The sequence below is a fragment of the Poecilia reticulata genome, chromosome 11 (genome assembly GCF_904066995.2).
Source record: "Poecilia reticulata chromosome 11, P_reticulata-male-v2, whole genome shotgun sequence".
Taxonomy (NCBI): domain Eukaryota; kingdom Metazoa; phylum Chordata; class Actinopteri; order Cyprinodontiformes; family Poeciliidae; genus Poecilia; species Poecilia reticulata.
Window position 1 is genome coordinate 28,418,450 of NC_088840.1, and position 19,972 is coordinate 28,438,421.

Here is a 19,972-nt window from a genome sequence, read left to right on the forward strand (position 1 = left end):
TACAAAATTCAGAAAGAAAAAGTGGTTAAATTAGCTTCACGAGATCATCTCTAGTCATCAATGATGCTGAAACAGCCATTTAGATTTTCAGTGAATTCCAGCAGTTCTTCATTTATCAGATCCCAGAAGGTTTAAAAATAGTAAAAGTAAAATAAACACAAAGCAGATGAAAGAAATAACCTCAACTTGAAAAACTTAGGAGTGAAAAAAACAATTTAAAAGACAGTTTGCTTGCTTGACTAACTTCTTGTTCAGGTGTTTGTGATGTTATTTATCTCAACGAAGAGCTCTCAGTCAGTCTGGATAGGTTTGGAAATGTTTCCAGGCTTGGAAAAATAAAATAAAGTGAGGAGAAGAATTGATATTCCCTGATTCATATCATGATTCCACGTTAGATGATGTAAAATAAATGTTTTTAAATAATTGACAGGGAAATTTATTTTTATTTGTAGTTTTTAAGAGTTTTTGAAGACTTTTATAAGTTAAGCTTTTTAGTTTATCTGTGATTTTTTAAAAAAGTTAAATTTATGGATAAAAAAAAACTTTGTCTTAAGAGGGGGTAGAAGTATGGAGCAAAAATATCTCCAGTGACATCACAAAACTTAAATATTGAAATTACTGGAGTTGAATAAAGGTCAGATTTTAAAGCAAATTATTATTACTTTGCTCCAGTTACTACAGAAGAAGAACAAGGATAAAAACACCTGAACAAATCACACGGGAAAATTACAAAACGTGAAGATTAATCTCTTAAACTGGCGATAATTCTCACTACATTTGTGTGAATGTAGCAACATGCTACATTGATTCTTTCTTTTAACGAAATAAACACTGATAAAGTTAAATAAAAGCGTCAGTTAATAAATATTTAATTTTTAACGCAAATTTAGGAGCCAAAATTTAAATGTTTTTGTTAAAAAGCCTCCTTAAAGCATGCTAGGAACCGCTTTGTCTGTAGGACGGCATTTTATGTTGCACCGCTGTGTTCTCGTCAAACGACTGACGTCATCAACATCCGGGTGACCCCGTGAGGCGACTGATGCAAGTTCTAGCGGTGCACTGAAACCACCGAACACCTGGCGGTGACCCACAGGTCAAAGGGCTTTTATTGATCCCACTGCGAGCCCGGTGTCAGTCCAGGAAAATAAAATGATAAAAATTTACGTAAATGGGTTTAAAATTAGGTGTATTTAAAAGGAAATGTCGTAACTAGTAATAAAAAATGAATCTAGATACATTTTGCAAACTCTAAATTTTTCACCTAAGGTTTTAAATAATCTTTTACAAATGTCGTCTGTTGAAGCTGATGAGTTTAAAGGTAATATGTGTTTTCTGGAGGCACTCAAACAAAAATATGACATGTTGCTTTAAGCTGAAAACTCACAAGGTTCAGGTGATTCAATTTGAAGAGATAAGTGATAAGAAGAGATGACTCCTCTATTTTATTTTAAGCTGTATTGTTACTCCTTTAACTCATAAATTCATATATATTAAAATAATCTTCATGCTGAGACGAAGTTCCTTCATTAAGAAACAAAACATCCTGTTCATCCAGAATACTGTTTATTCGAATAAACAGTAAAAAAAAAAAATCTTTTTCTGATGCAAAGTTTTCAAGGTAAAAATTTAGATTAAAATCAAATTTATATTTAAATTATTTGTGTAGTAGTAGATAATTTGGGGTTTATTTTATGTTATTGCACCTTTTTTAAAACTTAAAACATAACAGTGAACTACTTAATCTGTAATACACGTACAATATTGAAGATCTTTAATAAAACTATCAAAATACTACTTATATGATGGAAACTGCCTTAATTTGTAAAATATGTCATTAAGAAATGTATTTCATGCCAAATAATAAAAATTAAAAAAGAAATACAAGGAGCTTCAAATAAGAATTATTGTTGCTATCAATTTGCACAAATAATGACAGAAACTGATGTTTATTGTATTATGCCACCTGGTGGTTGTTTACTGTAACTGCTCCCCTGAAGGACGTCTCTACAAACCGCACGTTTTAATATAAAAACAGGTTAATGTGATCATTTGCCTTCAAACTGTGTGAATTATTAAAATGTTACGACCAGAATTAAACAACTGGATCTGTTTCTGAAACGTAAGAGTATAAATGTCATGTTTAAATATGTACATAAAACATTTCAAAAGAAAAGTCCAGACACATTTTAGAGAATTTCTGCAGATCCTCAGCAATTTTAATCCTTCTTTTAATCCCATCTTTTAAAAAAACTAAATACATTTTACATATTTTTTTCAAATCACCGAAGTACATTTTACACCCATTTATAAACATCAACGTGCAACTTATTTCTCTGCAGCCATTTGCAGAGATTATGATATTTTTATCTTATAAAAACAAAACATTTGGATTTGTAATGTAAAAAACACATTACATTTATCCTGTTATTAAAATGTTGAAGTGAAAAGTGCCTCCAGTTTAAGTGCTGCTGCTGCTCAAACATGAGGCGCCTGGTGAAAGTGCTTCATCTGGTCCCGTCTGAGGAGTTTCACTCAGTTTTAAACGACTCTTTAAAATCCAGTTTTTACTTCACACATTTGGTCAAACTGAAGACTGAAAACTTCGTCTTGTTCTCAGTGACACTGAGACGTTTCTAAGCAGCTTATGTGCAGTTTGGGGTTAAACAACTAAACAAAAATAAAACGTACCAAGACCAAAAGCAATGTAACAAACAGATTGTGGATTAAATTAGAGAAACAACAACATGCTTTAAAAATGAATCACCATTAACTCTTAATAATAAGCAAACAGCATCTAAACAAACTAAATCCTGAACCGTTTTTGAGGTTAATTAAACTTTAAATCTGCAGCCAGTGGAGGATCTTTGCAGCTTCAGTGTGTCTGAAACCAAACCGACAGAAACGGTTCAGCAGCCATTTGACTGACGGTTCAGACGATCCGGTTACTGCCAGATTTCACCACAACTCCACTCAGCATCTGCATTTCCTCACATTAAGATGTTTTATTCTTTTCAGACGTTTTTAAAAATCTTATAAGTGCAACTGGATTTTTATTTGGCAACATGTTTTAACATAATCGTTGCTGTTGTGTCTGTGGAGTCAACAGTGGTAAAAACAGACTGTTACTTCACTGTAAACCTCTAGGAGGCGCTGTGGGACATTACCTCGAATTTTAATAATAATTTAAAATAAATTAAACCGGGATGAGAGAGATATTTTCCTCTGGAAAACAGGAGAAACTAAATAAGATAATAAAAAATTTGATGTGAAACGAGTATTTAAATATACAAAGGTTTTTTTTTTTTTTATCACTTTTTAGCCAATCAGATCTGAAGATAAACTTCTAAAAAATAAAAAACAAACAAAAAAAATAAAAACAATATTTCTGATAATAGCCTTAAAACACTAATCAAACTCAACTGGAACTTTTTTTGAAGGACAGTTTTGTTTACAGAGACTTTATAGTTCAGTTTATTTGTTGTTTCTGGTGTTTTATTTATTTATTTTGGATATTTAACGAGTTCCAGTGTCAAATGTTCATCAGATTTTAAAGCTTATTGATATTTAAGAATGTGTTCCTTCATTATTACCATTATATTACTTAAAAATGGTCTTAAAACAATATCACAATAACTTCTGGAACAATTTATCATCCTGCAAAATTTGGAATGGTTAAATCCATAGTTTGTTTTTCTGTAAAGTCGATGCCTGCAGTTTTACCAAAATGCTACAGATAAATGAAGCCGCTTCCAAATATCCGAGGTTTATCTCTCCAACTCCTCAATGACGCCTGAGATATTAATACATCTCAGGTAATAATAAAATTATTCACGTGTGATTTTAATTGTGTTTCTTACAGAATCAAAACACCAGAATTAAAAAATTTGTGCTTTTTCAACATTAGCAGAATATAAACAAAGTTTTGTGCATATTTGCAATGGAAACACAGCAACTGACTCTGATGCAGAACAGCAACATTAATATCAAATATCATCCCAGATTTTAAATAAGAAACTGGACAACAACAGTTTGAAGAACAATCCAGGAAATCTGACGCCAGACTGAAGCCATGAATCATCTTAAGTTTCACAGTTTATACAATAAACTGGATTAACTCTGATTTATTATAATTTAAAGTATTATTCAGGACCAAATTATTCAAAGCTTTTCCCGATATTGTTGCCCGTAGTTTGAAATCACCTAAAATCCTATTTTCTGTTGAATTTCTGGGGTTTTTCTGGGTTGACTGAAGGACGAAAGTTAGCCGATTTCCACTCTGAGCACAGCAACACGGTTTAACTTGTACTTGCTAAATAGTCTGTTGTGCGTCATGGTCGTGCTGATTCATCCATTTTTACTCCTGAATGATTCACATGTCGAAGCTACGAGGCTTAGCAACCAAAACTCGACTGATACGGAGTGAAAAATCAGCCAAAGTCAAAATACTGAGCAAGACCCCCTCCAATGACCACAGGAAAATCTGAATCACTAGAAGGCAAAAAAGTAAGAAATCAGAGATGAATTAAAGAGTTTTTAAAGCGATGTAAACTTCCAACAAGAAGAAAATGTTGCAAAAGATGTGAAAACTGTACGCTGAGGTCAGTCTGTGGATTAATTGCCCTGAATCCTTCACCAGGTTGAGCTTCGCTGCTTCTCTTTGGTTTTTCTTCAACTTGCCCTCTCCTCTTCCTCCTCTTCACCGTTTTCCTCCTCGACGGCCCACGCCTGGATCTTCCCGTTGCCAAATATCGTGTAGATGACGGCGCCGCCGATGTTGATCCCAGCGGCGACCCAGAACACCTTCCTCCAGCCTGCTATGGTGTGCTGCAGAAAGGTCAGAGGTCAGACTACATGGTATGCCACTGCAGACACCTCTGGAGTTAAAATATGATTAACAACAGTAAAAATGGAGGTTATACAATTATTTTTGCTGTTTTCATGACTCAGAAGCTAAACTTTCAAGAAAAAAAGTCTTATTTTTATGCGGGAGCCTCAATAAACCCAACAGAGGAAAAGAAAACATTAGGAATGAAAAAGTTTAGAGCAGAACAAACGGAAACCAAACCAGTCAGGAAAGAAAAGCTGGAGGTTTTTCAGCATCCTGATTTCTTGGAGACTCACATCTTCTGTAAAGTATCCCGTCACGATCGGCGCCACCACACCCGGGATCGTCCCGAACGTGTTGGTGATTCCCAGGAGGAACCCGGCGTACCTGCCAGGAAACGAAACAATAAATATGTAGATAAAAATCTAAAGTTTTCCTCCTGTGTTGGCTGTGACGCTTTCTGCTGCCATCAAATGATCCAGTTTTCTTCTCACACACAAACCGGATCAGGATTAGGCCTGCAACCAACTATTAATTTACTAATTTAATGTTTTAGCAATTATTCTGATGACTTATCAGTTATTCTACTAATTATTCTGATGATTAATTGATTAGCCTACTGATTATTCTACAGATTATTTCTACCACTTAAGCTGTTTTTATACGACATCAGGTGACACATTCAAAGAACCAGGCTAAAACTGCCTATTAAGGAGTTTTGAGTTCAACATATTCACAAAAAATGTTTTATTTTTTTTGTATCTTAAATACAAAATGTATATATTTTTATACATTTTTGGCTTAGTTTCTGCTCTGACTGTCGTTCTTTTTGTTTTTTAAGTCTGTATACTCCAGTTAACGATGAATCAATTCCTAAAGTAGTTGACGATCATTTTAATAATCGATTAATCACGATTAATCGTTAACTGTTGACTCCATAAAACTGATTCACCTCAGTAAACACCTTGGCTCCAGCCTGTCCCTGTCCTCTGCTGCCGATGCTAGCTACGCTCTGCTAGCTGCTTCTGTTGCACCGTCCTGATGAAGAGGCGGCTCTGCAGATTACTGGACCCTCTAGCTTCTTCCCTGCGGCTAAACCTGCTAACTTCAGCAGTGGGTAACCGTGGCAACACATCTGCTCCTCCTTTGGGCCTTTGGTTTGTGGTTCTTTTGGCCTCCTGAGGGCCAAAAGAACCACAAACCAATAGATGCTTAAACATCTGAGAGCTCAGCTGTAAACAAATGTGTCAATAATTGATCAAATACGCAATTATATAAATAAATGTGATCATTTTTAATTAAAACTCTCTTATTTCCTGTATAACTATATATTATTCATGACAAAATAACTTCAGCTGTGATTGGTTAGCCTGCAGACCAATCACATTTAACTATAACTGTTAGCCCCGCCCACTGACCACAATGGATTAGCCTGAAATGATGGCTCCACACGACATTAAGTATTTTATGCATAACTGCATTTTTTTAATTTATTGTAATAAAATTATCATATTTATTCTTTTAGGAATATTGTGGAAAGCAACATCTCCAGCTCAGACGCTAATCTGTTAGCTCGTGACTCCATGTTTGAGCTGAAGTGGTTGCCATGGCAACGGGCACCCACCGGGGAGCGATGTCGATCTGGTTGACGTAGACTCCGGCGGAGCTGCTCCCTCCTAGGCTGGTGGAGAGCGTGAGGAAGGTGACGGTGAGGACGTGGCTGCATCCGGCGTAGCAGACGGCGATGAGGAAGAGCGCCGGCAGCACCAGGCCTGCAGGGAGACGAGCATCTCCATGGCAACCCAGCAGCTCGACTGTTCAGGCTGAAAGAGTGACCTCACTGACCTGTGAAGGTGAAGATCTTGCGCACGTTGGTGATGCTGAACACCTGCCTCATGATGAGCCAATCAGCAGCCACGCCGGACAGCAGTGAGACCGGAACGCTGCAGAAGTACGGCAGCGCCGACAGGAAGCCGTTCTGACGCCCACAGAGACGCAAGTCACTCAATTATTAGCACAAAACTCAGAAACGGAATGAAATCTTCACAACTCATTATAAGATGAACGTTTTAAATGAAAATCTAATTATATTAGGTTAATTTTAAATGCTACAACACAGTAAATCCAATCTGTAAACCATAGCAAAATGCAGAGCAGAACGCAAAAGGCTAATTTATATTAATGTCACTGATCCTCTCATCAGAAAAAGCAGAAAAAGGAGCATGAACACTTTTAAAACATTTTTAAGATCTTCAATGGAAAATGTCTGGTCCTAATAAACTCAACGTATTTTTCTTTCATTCACTACGTTTATTAGTTTTATTTTGATATCATTCAAGTTGTGCCACAAACATTCAGAAACTTTCGCAGCCGAGCCGTTAAACTTGGCCGAAGACACCAAGGATTTTAGAAGAAAGTTCTCAATTTTTGTTCCTCAGATCAAACTAAAAACATTTTCTAGACCAAAAAAATAGAAAAAGCTAAACCATGGCGGTTCCAGCATGAATGTCGCCCTAAACCAATAAAAAGTTAAAAATAAAAAATCCGTATTTCTGTCTCTCATTTCAGAAAATGAAACTCAAATATTATATAGATTCATCACAAACAGAGTGAAATACTTAAAGAAATATTTAACGCCAAGATTCTTGAATGAATTCTGCCTCATAGTCTTGCCAAGGCTGCAGTTAGCCACATTGCTGGTAGATTTCTTCCTTCCACTCAACTTTCTGAGATACTGAATTGTGGGTTTTCATTCTCTGTGAGCCAGAATTACCAAAATTAAAAGAAATAAACATTTCCTCGTTCTGAAATGAGGGGCAAAACAAACCTTTTTTCACGATATTCATATTTTTTGAGTTTGGTTGAACAGGTAAGTTGTAGTTTTTTAATCTGAGTTTCTGCGACGGAGCAGCAGAAACTCACAGACTGCAGGTCAAAGTGCAGGATGTCGTTCATGTAGGTGGGCAGGGAGGTGAGCAGCGTGTAGAAGGACCAGTTGGAGCACATCTGGGTGACGATGATGGTCCACAGCGGGACGGAAAGCCCCATGGACACAAGAGGCAGCGACCAGCCGTGACCTTTGCCCTGAAGGGAAATGATAACAGACAAATTTAACTTGTATTTGGGAAACTGTGAGAAAAACAACACACAGCAGAAGTGTTTAGCACTGATGAAAAAATGAGTTTTACATGTAAACAATAAGATCTGAGAAGCAAAAAGCAGAAACAGGAACTGTAAAACTCCTCACTTCTCCTTTAAACCACAGGCCGAAAGTTTCTCCAACACTTAGATTGAAAAGCAGATTAGTAATCTATTAGATTAAACAATGGCCCATTCTGCAGACTTTTTATTTAACCTCTTCAGCTTATGTTTTAAACTACAAGATTTAAACAATTAATCTGATTAATTGTGATTAATCGATTACTCAAATAATCGTCAACAAATTTAGTAATCGATTAATCATTAACTGGATTATACAGACTCAAAACAAGTCATTTGCTGAAAGAACAACACACTCAGAGCAGTAAGTAAGCCAAAACTGTTAAACAATATATGTATATTTTGCATTTAAAATGCTTTATTGTTGCATAATAGGCAATAAAATGTTTTTTTATTTAAAAAAAGAACAGAATTGTTTGTCTGTTTGCATCTTTGACTATATTCCTAATTTTGTTTAAAAAGGTTTAACTGGTTGAATGAAAAATCTCCAGAATGTAACATTTTTACTCGATTAATCATCAAAATATTTGATTAGTCGTCAGAATAACAGACAGGTTAATTGATTACTGTACTGGTTAGTTGCAAACCTAATAAGATATTAAAAATCTATAAAAAAAAATACAAATAAACAAATAATCAAATTCATTTAAAAAAAATAAAAAATATACATTTTATTGCCTAAAATGCAATAATATAATTTCTTTAGTGAACATTTGATCATTTGTAGCAAAGGATAAATTATTTTTAGTATTTTTTGACAGTTCTGGCTTAATTACTGCATTGAGTACGATTTTCTTTCAGCACCTGACCTGCTTTTGAATCTGCATACTCCAGTTAACGATTAATCGATTACTTAATTACTTGACGATTAGTTGAACAACTAATTAATCACGATTGTTTCAAACACATACAGCTGAACAAAACAACCAGGATGTCGGTGCTCACCTGAGCTCCAATAGAGTTTATGATGTAATCTCTCTCCTGTTCGCTGATCCGACGGTGAGTTCGAGGGTCGTCGGACACGAGAATGCACCAGAAAATGAACCAGAGGCACCCGGCGCCTCCTGAGAGACGAGGACGGGAAGCGTTAATAAAAAAGGAGCTGAATGGTGGCGATTCCTGTGTGTTTCTGCCACGGACCGCAGAGGTAGAACACAGCGGGCCAGCCCAGTTGTTCACAGATGTAACCGGTGAGCGGCAGCGCCAGGCAGGCGCCGAAGCTTCCCCCAGAACCCGACAGGGAGATCAGGAAGGAGCGCTCGAGGGGCGGCGCCCACCGGGTCCACATCGCCATCATGGCTGGGAACGTCACGCCCTGAAGACAAATGATGAATTGCAAATATGTGTGGCAGTGGTAATGTAAGTTTTTAAATTTAAAAACAACAACAACAAAACACTTCTGTTTTCCAGCACCCACAGCGCATTCAGCGGTAAAATCAGCTGACCAAACGTGTTTGAGTTCTGTTTGCGTTGCTAGGTAACAGGATGGGTTTTGCTGGGGTTGCTAGGTAACGGCGCAGTGCCTTCTGATTTATGAAGTTACACTTTGAAACGGTTCATTTTCCAGACATCTAAAAACTTTAACTCAAAAGACATCTGAGTTAAAGTCTCTGTTTTTAGAAGCCGGAAAAACGCAAATGGAGGTACAAAGACCATGATATGTCCCCTTTAAATCATTGTTAAAGGGCCGGTATTTTGGAAAAAAATCACCTTTTTCAGCTTTATTTCATGTAATAATGAGGTAACAAACCAGATGTTTTTGTCTTGATTCTTTCAAGCCTATTTGAGAAATCCTTTAATCTCCATGGCAACCATTCAGATGCGCAAAACACCTGGGGGGATCTAGCCCCGCCTTTAAGGACACAGTTCCCCCTCGTTAGCAGTTTACGAGCTAACAAGCTTCCACCTCACAAAGCAGCTCCTTCAGAATAGCCAGCAGCAATTAGCAAACATCTGCTGAGCTCATTAAAGGGTTAACAGAGGAGCCATATTGTGATAACTTCCTGGAGGCGGAGTTTCAGCAACAGCAGAAGTTTTTAAAGAAACACATTTTCAAGGTGTTAAATTATGACGTAAACATTTTACTCATATTTGATATTTATAGAGTATAGCAACTGAAGGTACCATAGCTACTTGTGCTATAAAATGGTCCTATGTACCACCGCTCCTTTAAGAGACTAACACAGAACCAGGTGACCTACCTCACCGAAGCCCTCCAGGGCCCGCAGGGCAAACAGCCAGCGTGACCCCCACCCAGCAGCCAGCGGCGTGAGGACGGTGAGGACCGCCGTGCCTAACACGCCCATACCCATGAAGATCTTCCCCCCGTAGTGACCGGCCAGGTAGCCGCCTGGGATCTGAGTGCACAGGTACCCGAAGAAGAAGGCGCCCAGCAGCCAGCCCTGAGTCTTTGAGTCCCAGGGATACTGGGGTGTCTGTAGGGACACAATCAGCCGTCAACAGGGATAGAAACACCAGAGTCCATTCAAACGTCTCTCTAGAGCAGTGCCGACTTGAGAGCAGAGCATTATAAACAAGCCAAGTTGCAAAAATGAACAGTGGGAAAAGGTAGCAGCTCCATATGAGATTGTGACTGACAGCGCCAAGTCCCGCCTCCTGGCTCTGATTGGTTGTTTTTAGTTAGCACTGGGAGAAGGCAGAGGAGCTCGACTTTTTCAGTTTATCTGCCTCGTGCCAAACAAATATGTAAATAAATATATTCTATAAAAGTTACATACTTAATCTTTAAGCCACTTATTCATTGTTATTTTTAAACACAATCGTTTGGTAAGCTAACTGCGACCGTCGCAGTTTGAGCTGACGTCAAAGCAAATACACTGACGCGTACATGCAATACCTCGCGTACCACTAGGGGGAGCCGCAGTTTGAGGAACTCTAGAACTCACCCCGTCCGGATGCTGCAGGGCGCTGCTGCCGTTTTCTGGTCCCGACGGCAGCGGACACGCCGGCTCCGCCGTGGTGTTCCTGGTTCCGGCCGGGTCCGTGACGTTCACCATGGCCACCATGGCGACGCTGAGGTTGACACGGAGACCGTAGACCACGGAGATCCCCAGGAACAGGAGGACGGCGAGGCTGAGACGGGCCGAGCAGCACCGAGGGGGAACTGTGGACGGGAACGGATGTTATAAAAGTCCAAATGACTCCCGTTTGCTTTGTTCACCAGAGTTTTGGTAAAATTAAACCTTTCATCCTCTCTGTTGCAGAATCTGTGAAAATGTCTTTCTGTATAGTTTCTGCTGTGATGTTTGGACCTACCAGCTCTAAGCTAGTTGTGTCTTTAGGCACATTGTCCATCGGCCTAGTTGATGTCCTGAGATGTCCACGTCTCCAAAAATTAGGCTCTTTGTCCATTAGAAAACTGAAACAGGTTTTTTTTTGTGTGTGTCGCTTTCAAAGTAATGGCTTCGAAAATATTCACTTATTTAAATTAATATTAAATTACTAATTTAAATAATAATTTCAATTACTATTTAAATTAGTAATTTAATTTACTAAATATAATAATAAATATATGTATCATTTATATATATAAATATAAAATTTATTATTTTATTATATTAATAAAATAATAAATATAACATTTATTATGAAATATTATTATTTAATAATGTGTTATTATTAAATAATAAAAAATAATACTTATGTTTATACTATCTATACATTTCTTGTAGTTTTTTTTTAATTATTCAGTCATTTATTTTAAATTACTATTTAAATTAGTAATTTAATTTACTAAATATAATAATAAATATATGTATCATTTATATCTATAAATATAAAATTTATTATTTTATTATATTAATAAAATAATAAATATAACATTTATTATGAAATATTGTTATTTAATAATGTGTTATTATTAAATAATAAGAAATAATACTTATGTTTATACTATCTATACATTTCTTGTGAGTTTTTTTATTATTCAGTCATTTATTTGTATATATATTCTATTATCGTTGTTGTTTTATCTGAGCAAATTTCCAGTAAGAAAAAATAAAAAGGAAGATGTTATAATAATAATAATAATAATAATAATAATAATAATAATAATAATAATAATAATAAGCTCCATCTTCAGCTTCTCTTTTGGAGAAAAAAGCTGCTGTTTGCTTTAACACTAACATTAAAATGAAGATGCGACCAACTGACCGGCGTCCTTCCCCAGGAGAACCTCGGTGTCTCCGCTCTCGTCGGTGTTGATGGAGTGGCCATTGGGCAGCGGCATGGCAGGCGTCTGGGCCGGACTGGTTCGGTCGGTGGGTCGCTGTCACTGAGCCATGCTGAGCTGGAAACGAGTCATTAAAACGTCAACAAAGCAGAGAGGAAGCGAGATGAACGCGTGACGGAGTTTCAGCTGATCGGGATTATTGTTGAAACTCTGCAGAAATGTTGGGGCAGTTTGATGATTCACAGTACCACTTCCTGTTTCAGTAATCTGAACTCGTTCTGATAGACAACAAGTGGCATCCAGTGAAGCTCAGCTCACAGTTTAACAGCAGACTGCTGCTTTCAAAACCTGCATTTTCATCAGAAAATATAAAGATCTGCGGACATTTTCTCGGTCATGAAGACAGATGCATCAACCATTGATATGTAAAAAGCTTTTAAGACAAACCTAACTTTAATCCAGTAGCACAACATCACTGAAAAATGCAGAGAAATACAACTTTTAATTTTATTCAGTGGGGGGGGGAATAAAAAAAATAGTAGCTACTGGCAGAACGAGGAGCAAAGAGCATCTTCCATCACACACAAAAACATCTCCAAACATCACTGCATCAAAATATGAGAGCCACCAACAGGCCTGTGACAACAACAAACTGTCCAAAAAATTAGTTATTTTGAGACCATTCTAAATAATATATTAACGACATAATAATGCAAGTTTGTCTTTTCAAAGACTCATAAACTTTCATATTATAAGGAACACTTTACACCACGGGTGTCAAACTCCAGTCCTCTGCTGTCCTGCAGGTTTTAGATGTGCCACAGGTACAAAACGCTGGAATGAAACGGCTTCATTACCTCCTCTGTGTAGTTCAGCTCTCCAGAGTCCTGATAATGACCAAATTATTCTATTCTGGTGGTTCAGCAGAGGCACATCTAAAAGCTGCAGGACACCGGAGGACTGGAGTTTTACACCTGTCCTTTACACGAATGTATTTTTAATAAAATAAACAACAAAAACAGTAAATAAAACAGAAATAAAAGACACGCACAACCAAAAATATAAATAAAATGGATTATGAAGTCTGTAAACAAAACTGCCCTTTTAGATATATATGACCAGCTGATCTTGATTTATTATTCGACTAATTGTTTATTGTGAGAGGCCTGGCCACCAAGTCTCCATAGCAACCATCAGTTGTTATGTAAGACACTTACCACTGGTACTCTTCTGTCACAAACATGTGAAGTTTGCTCAACTCTCCAGGGATTTCACCTGAATCAGACTAAACTTTCCAACAACAAAAACTCCAGGTGAGTCAATGATGAGCACGGTGGAGGTTGGGTGATGCTGTGGGCCTGTTTCACTTTTAAAGCCTCATTATGTGCAACTGCAACATCAACAAAAACAAGCTGTTTTCTGCACATTTTTCAGCTTTTATGCAAAATCTACTGCAAATTAAACAAACATTCTGGGTCAGAACCGCCTTGACAACAGCCTGACATTTAGTTTAGCTTTGCTGTTACAAAGCGCCGCGACTTTGAGGAAGTTCCTAATTGAACTTTGCTGTAATTAGGAACTATTGAAATGTCTTGGAGCGAAACAGGAAGTAGATAAAGTCATGGTAAAGAAAGAAAGTACATCCTCTTTTTTGCTGTTTTTACACATCAGGGGAAAATGATTGGGTGTTTATGAGTTTGTAAAATGGTTCAAATTAAACCTCAAGTGTAAAACAGGTTCCTCACTGTTGTTTATTAAGAAGCAGGAAGGATTTACAGAAGAAGCAGAGAAGTTAAGAAATCCTCACAAAGAGCTTCAGAAAGACCCGGAATTACCTGCGAGAATTTTTATTTATGAAAAACAACATGTGCTTAACTCAACTGTGGACTCTACGAATGCTCACTGCGCAAGTCTCCACTGCTGAAGGAAAAGAAAGTTGGTTTGCTGGAAAACATTTGGACAAATTGTGGAAGAACGTAACAGATTCTTCAGGATGAGCTCTTCATAATTTACTGAAAAAACATTTTGAAAAATACATCCAAAAACCTTGAAAAACTGCTGACCAAGACGGCTTTGAAAGATTAGAAAAAGGTCCAACTTCTTGGAATCAGAGACATCAAACTGCAGCAATTTATATTTTAATCTAAAGAAACTTTTTGTGTAGTTTACTTAATTCACTATCAGATGTTTATGATTATCTATGCCTCTGTAAGCGGAGATAAAACATATATTTATCATTTTTCACATGACTAAAGCAAGTCCCGGCAAGTATGAGACCAATGCATCACGAGGATTCCTGCCAGGAGCAATCAATGAGTTTCTGAACCGAATCATTCTGTCTTTGACATTCAGATGAACTTCATGCGAAAAGGACAAATTAGCAAAAATAAGAGGAAACTGGGAGGACATAGCAAAATAAAGCTCTGACTTGGAAACATTTGGTTATCTGGTCTGTATTTTAAACTCGTGACGCTGTAAAGGGCCCAGAGAAACCCGACATGATGTTTTTAAATATACCAGGATTAAAGGTTCACTTCAGACCCGTCTGTAAAAATCAACCGACTCACTTCAGGTCACCTAAAAAACAACATTTAATTGTCAGTTTTTAGCTTTATTTTTCTATTTTGCTATTTCATCATGAAAAAATCTAACTTACCTAAAATAACCTTATTACTTCTGGTGACATCATAAGAACAACTTTGGCAGCAACAAAATACAAAACCTGAATGCTTCAGAGAAACCTGGTTAAAATATTAAAGTTCATTTCTTTAATATTTACTATTTCATGCCAACCGAATAACAGGATTAGTGTGAGTTTGGTCATGTCGTCAACCTAAACATGCACAAACTAGATTTATTTTAAATAAAAAACTATGTATTTTGTAAAATCACAGCATAAAAAAGCCTAAACTATACCGTATCACCCAACTGTGAGTTTTATCCTCAGTGTTTATGTGTTAGTGAAATGCAAAACTAATGTTAACACGTTAACTTTAAGCTTCTGTTCCTTAAATCAAAAAAACTCACAGAATACTGGGAAATGTTGGCCTAAAATAGATAACTTTAATATACATATTAAAGTAATGCATTTACAGAAAACTAAACTAAAAATTAGACATGAAGGGCGTCAGTTATCATCGCTGTCAGAGACACTAAAAACCGAAACCTGATCTGAGAAGAGTACAGGTAACCGCAGTATACAACTTCACTGTAACTGTATCAGGAAGTAACAACCTGTAACTGTATTTACAAACTTAAATCTTACCTTCTTAATTTTAATCAAGCGAATAAATATAAAGTTTCTCCCGGCAAGACAAAAGCTGAACAAAGCTGCTTGTTTTTCAACAAAGTCACATGAGGAACAACGATTCGGGGAAAACAGATCTACAAACCATCGAGAAGCGCTACGCCTTGTTTGAGACCCGGAAGTGAGTGCGGTAGGAATGATTTATCAATCTGTACGAAGGATTATGACGTTGACGCTTGTGATTGGCTCCTTGTGCTCATCTGTTTAACAGCTAGCGGTGGTTCTACAGATGTGAATAAACACTTTAAATAAATTAAATTACAAAAGCGGTTTTTTGTAGTTTTAATAATGTAGTATTTTGTCATATATTAAAAAAAAAAAAAAACGTCTTCAAATGATTCTTAAACTCTCTTTACAATCGTCACAATTTAAAGTTTTTGCTGCGTTTTAGTTAACTTTTTAAAGTGTATTTCAACACTTGAAAGTCTATAGCAAGCGAAATATAACAAGAAAATATTCGGCTTACATGATTTTTTAATACCCCAATATTTCTGAAAATATTCTAATATTATTGTTTTTTTTTAAATACACCAATCTAAAACACAATTATTATAAATATACTGAATATATTTTTTATTCTGTTTTTAATAGTATATCATGTTCTGTAGTTAGACCTAGAAAGCGTTATAGTATTATAAATGTAATTACCCTACACTGTCTTTTATGAATAAATTACTTAAAAATGCTTCCGTAATTTCAGTAACCCTGACAGCTCTTAGCCACTTTTCTCTTCCAGTTTTAATTTTATTTATATTTTCTATTTATTTATTTTCGAAAAATGTTTTTGTTTTCTGGTGTTGCTATGGCAACAGACCACTTGTTTGTAGGCGGAAGGGTAAGCACCACAGGCTAACGGTTGAGGCTCAGTTTGGAACTGTCTCATATTTGCCACCTTAAACCAAACAGTTTTAGCAGCATTCATGGCTAGCTTCAGGGTGAGTAAATCCCGGGGGTCTTGCTCTGTTTTATCGCTAATACGTATATGTATATATATATATTTTTTTACATTGTTACGTTTGCTGTATGTTTTCATTTTTATGCTAATGTAGCATTAGCTAACTGGTTAGCATCGTGTGTAGCTTGGCCGTGAACGCACCACGAGACCTCCCCTGCTTTATATTCAGCTTTTATGTCAACTTTAAAGCCTCTGGAGCCTCTGTAACCGAGGTTTCCGGGTATTTTAACGTTGAATTACAACAGCTTCTATTGATTTTTTGCTTTAGGCCCCAGAAACGAAGCGAGAACAGTTTCGAAGATACCTGGAGAAATCAGGAGTTCTGGACTCTTTAACCAGCGGTGAGTGGACAGGAAGTTCAGTCACTTGTTAGTTTAACTGCTTCAGTCATGCGCGAAAGTTGCTGCAAGAACACAGATGTTGTGATTTGTAACGTTAAAAATAATAGCATTTTGTTTTAACATTTTTCTCCCACAGCCTTGCCTGTGTTGATATGAATCCGTTTGGGCATAAATGGTTGAAAATGAATCTTTGTTCTAAATTCAATATTTCAAACAAATCTGTGCTATGAATTCATTTACACAGTTAACAAAATATAACGTGAACCTTTAACAAAATAAAACAAAGCGTTACAGTTTATTAAACACCACATTTGTGTAATTGCACAAACTTTCAGCCGTATTTAAATGTTATTACATGAAGGTTTCAGTACTGTGTTGATTTATCAGTTTCTATCTTGCAGTGCTTGTGGCTCTTTATGAAGAACCTGACAAACCAGACAATGCACTTGAGTATCCTTTTTTAAATTAAATAACATATTGTTTAAATGTTGTATTTATATTCTAATATCTCGACTGAGACTTGGTCTTGCTCCTGCCTGAACCGTGATGTTTATTTCTAATCAAACTTTAAGGAAAATATGATTTCCTGCCCAGAAAGTTTGGGGTTGTTGTTTTTATGTTCACTGTAAATCTTCAAAACATTTTGACTGTATTTAGTAACAGATTTGTTTGATTGGATCTTAAATTCTGTAATTTAAAGACATTTTTTTTTTGTTCTCACACAAATTGTGTTTAATTTGGGACACGATGCACCCTTGTCCCTCAGTGGGGTCAGGAGGTGCTGCTGCCTCTCCAGCTAAGGTTGACACCTTAGGGCAACACAGAGACACACAGGACAAACAACCATGCACACACACACTCACACCTAGGGGCAATTTGGAGAGGCCAATTAACCTGACAGTCATGTTTTTGGACTGTGGGAGGAAACCGGAGTACCTGGAGAAAACCCACCATGCACAGGGAGAACATGGAGACTCCATGCAGAAAGACCGGGAATCGAACCCAGAACCTTCTTACTGCAAGGCAACAGCTCTACCAACTGCACCACTGTGCAGCCATGTACCAGACATCTACCCAGCAATTCTAATCTCTCTATAACCCAATAGGGGGCGCTGTCACTCTGATGTTCAGGTTGTTTTAACTGTACTGAGAAATATTTAAGCTTAATTTCCTGTAAAGTTCCTGATTTAAATTAGTATTTAAAGGTCTGCCCTCTTATTTCCCTGTTGAAAAGTAATTTATCTAAATAAATTCAGCATAGCTGTAAGACAGGAGAGGCAGTGTGTCTCCTGTATATCAAGTTTAACTGGATTATTCTGCTAATATCTCTTTGGTTTATTATCACAGCATGCAGTGAGGAGCAAAAGACTGAAATAACATTTTTCTTTTAAGATAAAAAAAAATAAACCTACTTAAAAACATAAAAGTTCAACCAAAGTGTTTGTAGTTCTGTGAAGTACGTATTCAGTGGCTTGGCTGCAATAAACAGAAGTTTAATCAAAGTCAGTTTGTATAAAAAGACAAATGTCTGAAAATATCTGGAATTAATTTCAACCAAATACATAAAAATATCCAACAAATAAAGTTATTTTACATTAAATCACTGCTGGCCATTCATAAAAGTAAATCAGTTTTACTGATTGAATAAAATTTCTATTGATGAATATTTAATTTTTGGAAAATCATACACTCCTTGGGTTTATGTAGTTCAGAGTGACGTCAGCTCTCCCAGGGCGGCCATCTTGTTTTGCAGCTTGTATTTAGTTAAATTCAGGTCAGCTGCCAGAGTGGGAGGGTTGAAATAAAGTTTTTGAATATATATTCTTACAGTTGTAATTTAATTCTAGGAAAAGTAAATTGATTAAAATTGGAAATTGAATTTAATATGAAATAAATCTTTGATTTTTTTTTTTTAAGAAATATCGCCCAGCCTCGTCTGATTCGTCTGATTCCAGTTGCATTTAATTAACAAAAATATTGTTGCTTTGAGACGATTTTCTAGTAATATAATGGTAATGGCGTAATTCTCAAAGATCAATAAACTCTAAATGAACATTTAACTCTGGAACTTCAAAGCATTTTAAATATCTAAAGTAAACAAACAAAACAACAAATAAAATAAATGATGAAGTTTAAAAAATGGTAAGTTGAGACCAAATCACCAGACTGAAGACTTTTGTCATCCAGTTTTTGGTAGAAAAAGAAAAACAACAAAATAATGCAAATGAAATTATTGAGCACATTTTCACTTATCATGCGATGGATTGATTTATTGCAACATGATAATAGGAAAAACAAAATCTTCTTGTGACTCTTGAACTCTTAGTTTTTAACGTGGCTTATATTTCTAGAGAATTTAACTAATGTCAGACAAGTTCAGACAAATCGAATCTTTTACACTCTCAGGTCAGAAAGCTGCAAACTTTATGAGCTCAAATGTCTTTTTGCTCAAGTTTGTTTTTCATTTACACAGCAGCACACAGATAATAAAACATTATCTTTACCGTCTCTGATGATTTGCTGTTGAAACCATTCCCTACCACAAACCTTATTTATGCAGAACTGTTTCAACTTTTTGCACTACAGGGTCAATAAAAGGCATTTCTGATCTATTCTGCAGTTTCAATTGAGTTCAGATGTTTTTTTTAAGAGTCGTAAATCTCCTAAACCTCCTCAGCCTGCTGCGATTTGTAACTGGACCTTAACCAGCACCTCAGCTACATAAAGGTCCACCTGGGGGGGGTGGTGTGTGCAGATCCGACGGACACCGAGGTTCTGCACGCAGAGCTGGCCGATCTACAGCAGAAGTTCAATCTGCTGATGGAGGAGAACAAAGAGCTGAGGAACAAGGTGAGGCGCTCGGCTGTCGGTGTTTCTGTTTGTGTGTCCAGAGCTGAAAGCGTCATAACCTCCCGTTTCTCCTCGTCCTGCAGTTGCTGCAGTATGAGCCGTCGCCTGAAGAGGGAGCTCCACAGCAGCCGGAGGGCGTGGTATAAAAAGAACATTAAAGTTGTCTTTTCTTTGTATAGAATGTATTTGATTATTCGTTATTACAGTGAAGACAGACTGTTGATTTTTGTTAAATAAGAACCAGCTGCTACTCCCGAATAAAACTATTTTCTGCCATGTTTGC

At 36.6% G+C, this 19,972-nt stretch overlaps 2 protein-coding genes across 4 annotated transcripts; one reads left to right on the plus strand and one right to left on the minus strand.

Annotated features, from left to right (window-relative positions):
• Positions 1–2,184: 2,184 nt before the first annotated feature.
• Positions 2,185–15,675, minus strand: LOC103472996 (sialin). 3 transcript variants are annotated; one of them, XM_008422893.3, is made up of 11 exons: positions 15,502–15,666; positions 12,218–12,353; positions 10,951–11,168; positions 10,246–10,479; positions 9,185–9,359; positions 8,990–9,108; positions 7,748–7,909; positions 6,671–6,803; positions 6,450–6,597; positions 5,122–5,212; positions 2,185–4,824 (listed from the first exon to the last, which is right to left on the minus strand). In XM_008422893.3, the coding sequence occupies exons 2-11, from the start codon at positions 12,291–12,293 to the stop codon at positions 4,669–4,671; spliced, it is 1,512 nt and encodes a 503-aa protein (XP_008421115.1). In that variant the 5' UTR covers positions 12,294–12,353; positions 15,502–15,666; the 3' UTR covers positions 2,185–4,668. The 3 variants fall into 3 exon arrangements, 2 of the variants coding, with proteins under 2 accessions (XP_008421115.1, XP_008421117.1); XR_001777039.2 differs by lacking the exon at positions 2,185–4,824 and adding an exon at positions 5,778–6,003 and having other exon boundaries at positions 5,124–5,212; positions 15,502–15,675; XM_008422895.2 differs by lacking the exon at positions 15,502–15,666 and having other exon boundaries at positions 12,191–12,329.
• A 652-nt stretch (positions 15,676–16,327) lies between these two features.
• On the plus strand, positions 16,328–19,965 carry mycbp (MYC binding protein). Its single transcript, XM_008422897.3, has 5 exons — positions 16,328–16,478; positions 16,767–16,839; positions 17,241–17,289; positions 19,557–19,689; positions 19,773–19,965. Exons 1-5 carry the CDS (start codon positions 16,464–16,466, stop codon positions 19,833–19,835), a joined length of 333 nt encoding a protein of 110 aa, XP_008421119.1. The 5' UTR covers positions 16,328–16,463; the 3' UTR covers positions 19,836–19,965.
• The last annotated feature ends 7 nt before the right edge of the window (positions 19,966–19,972 follow it).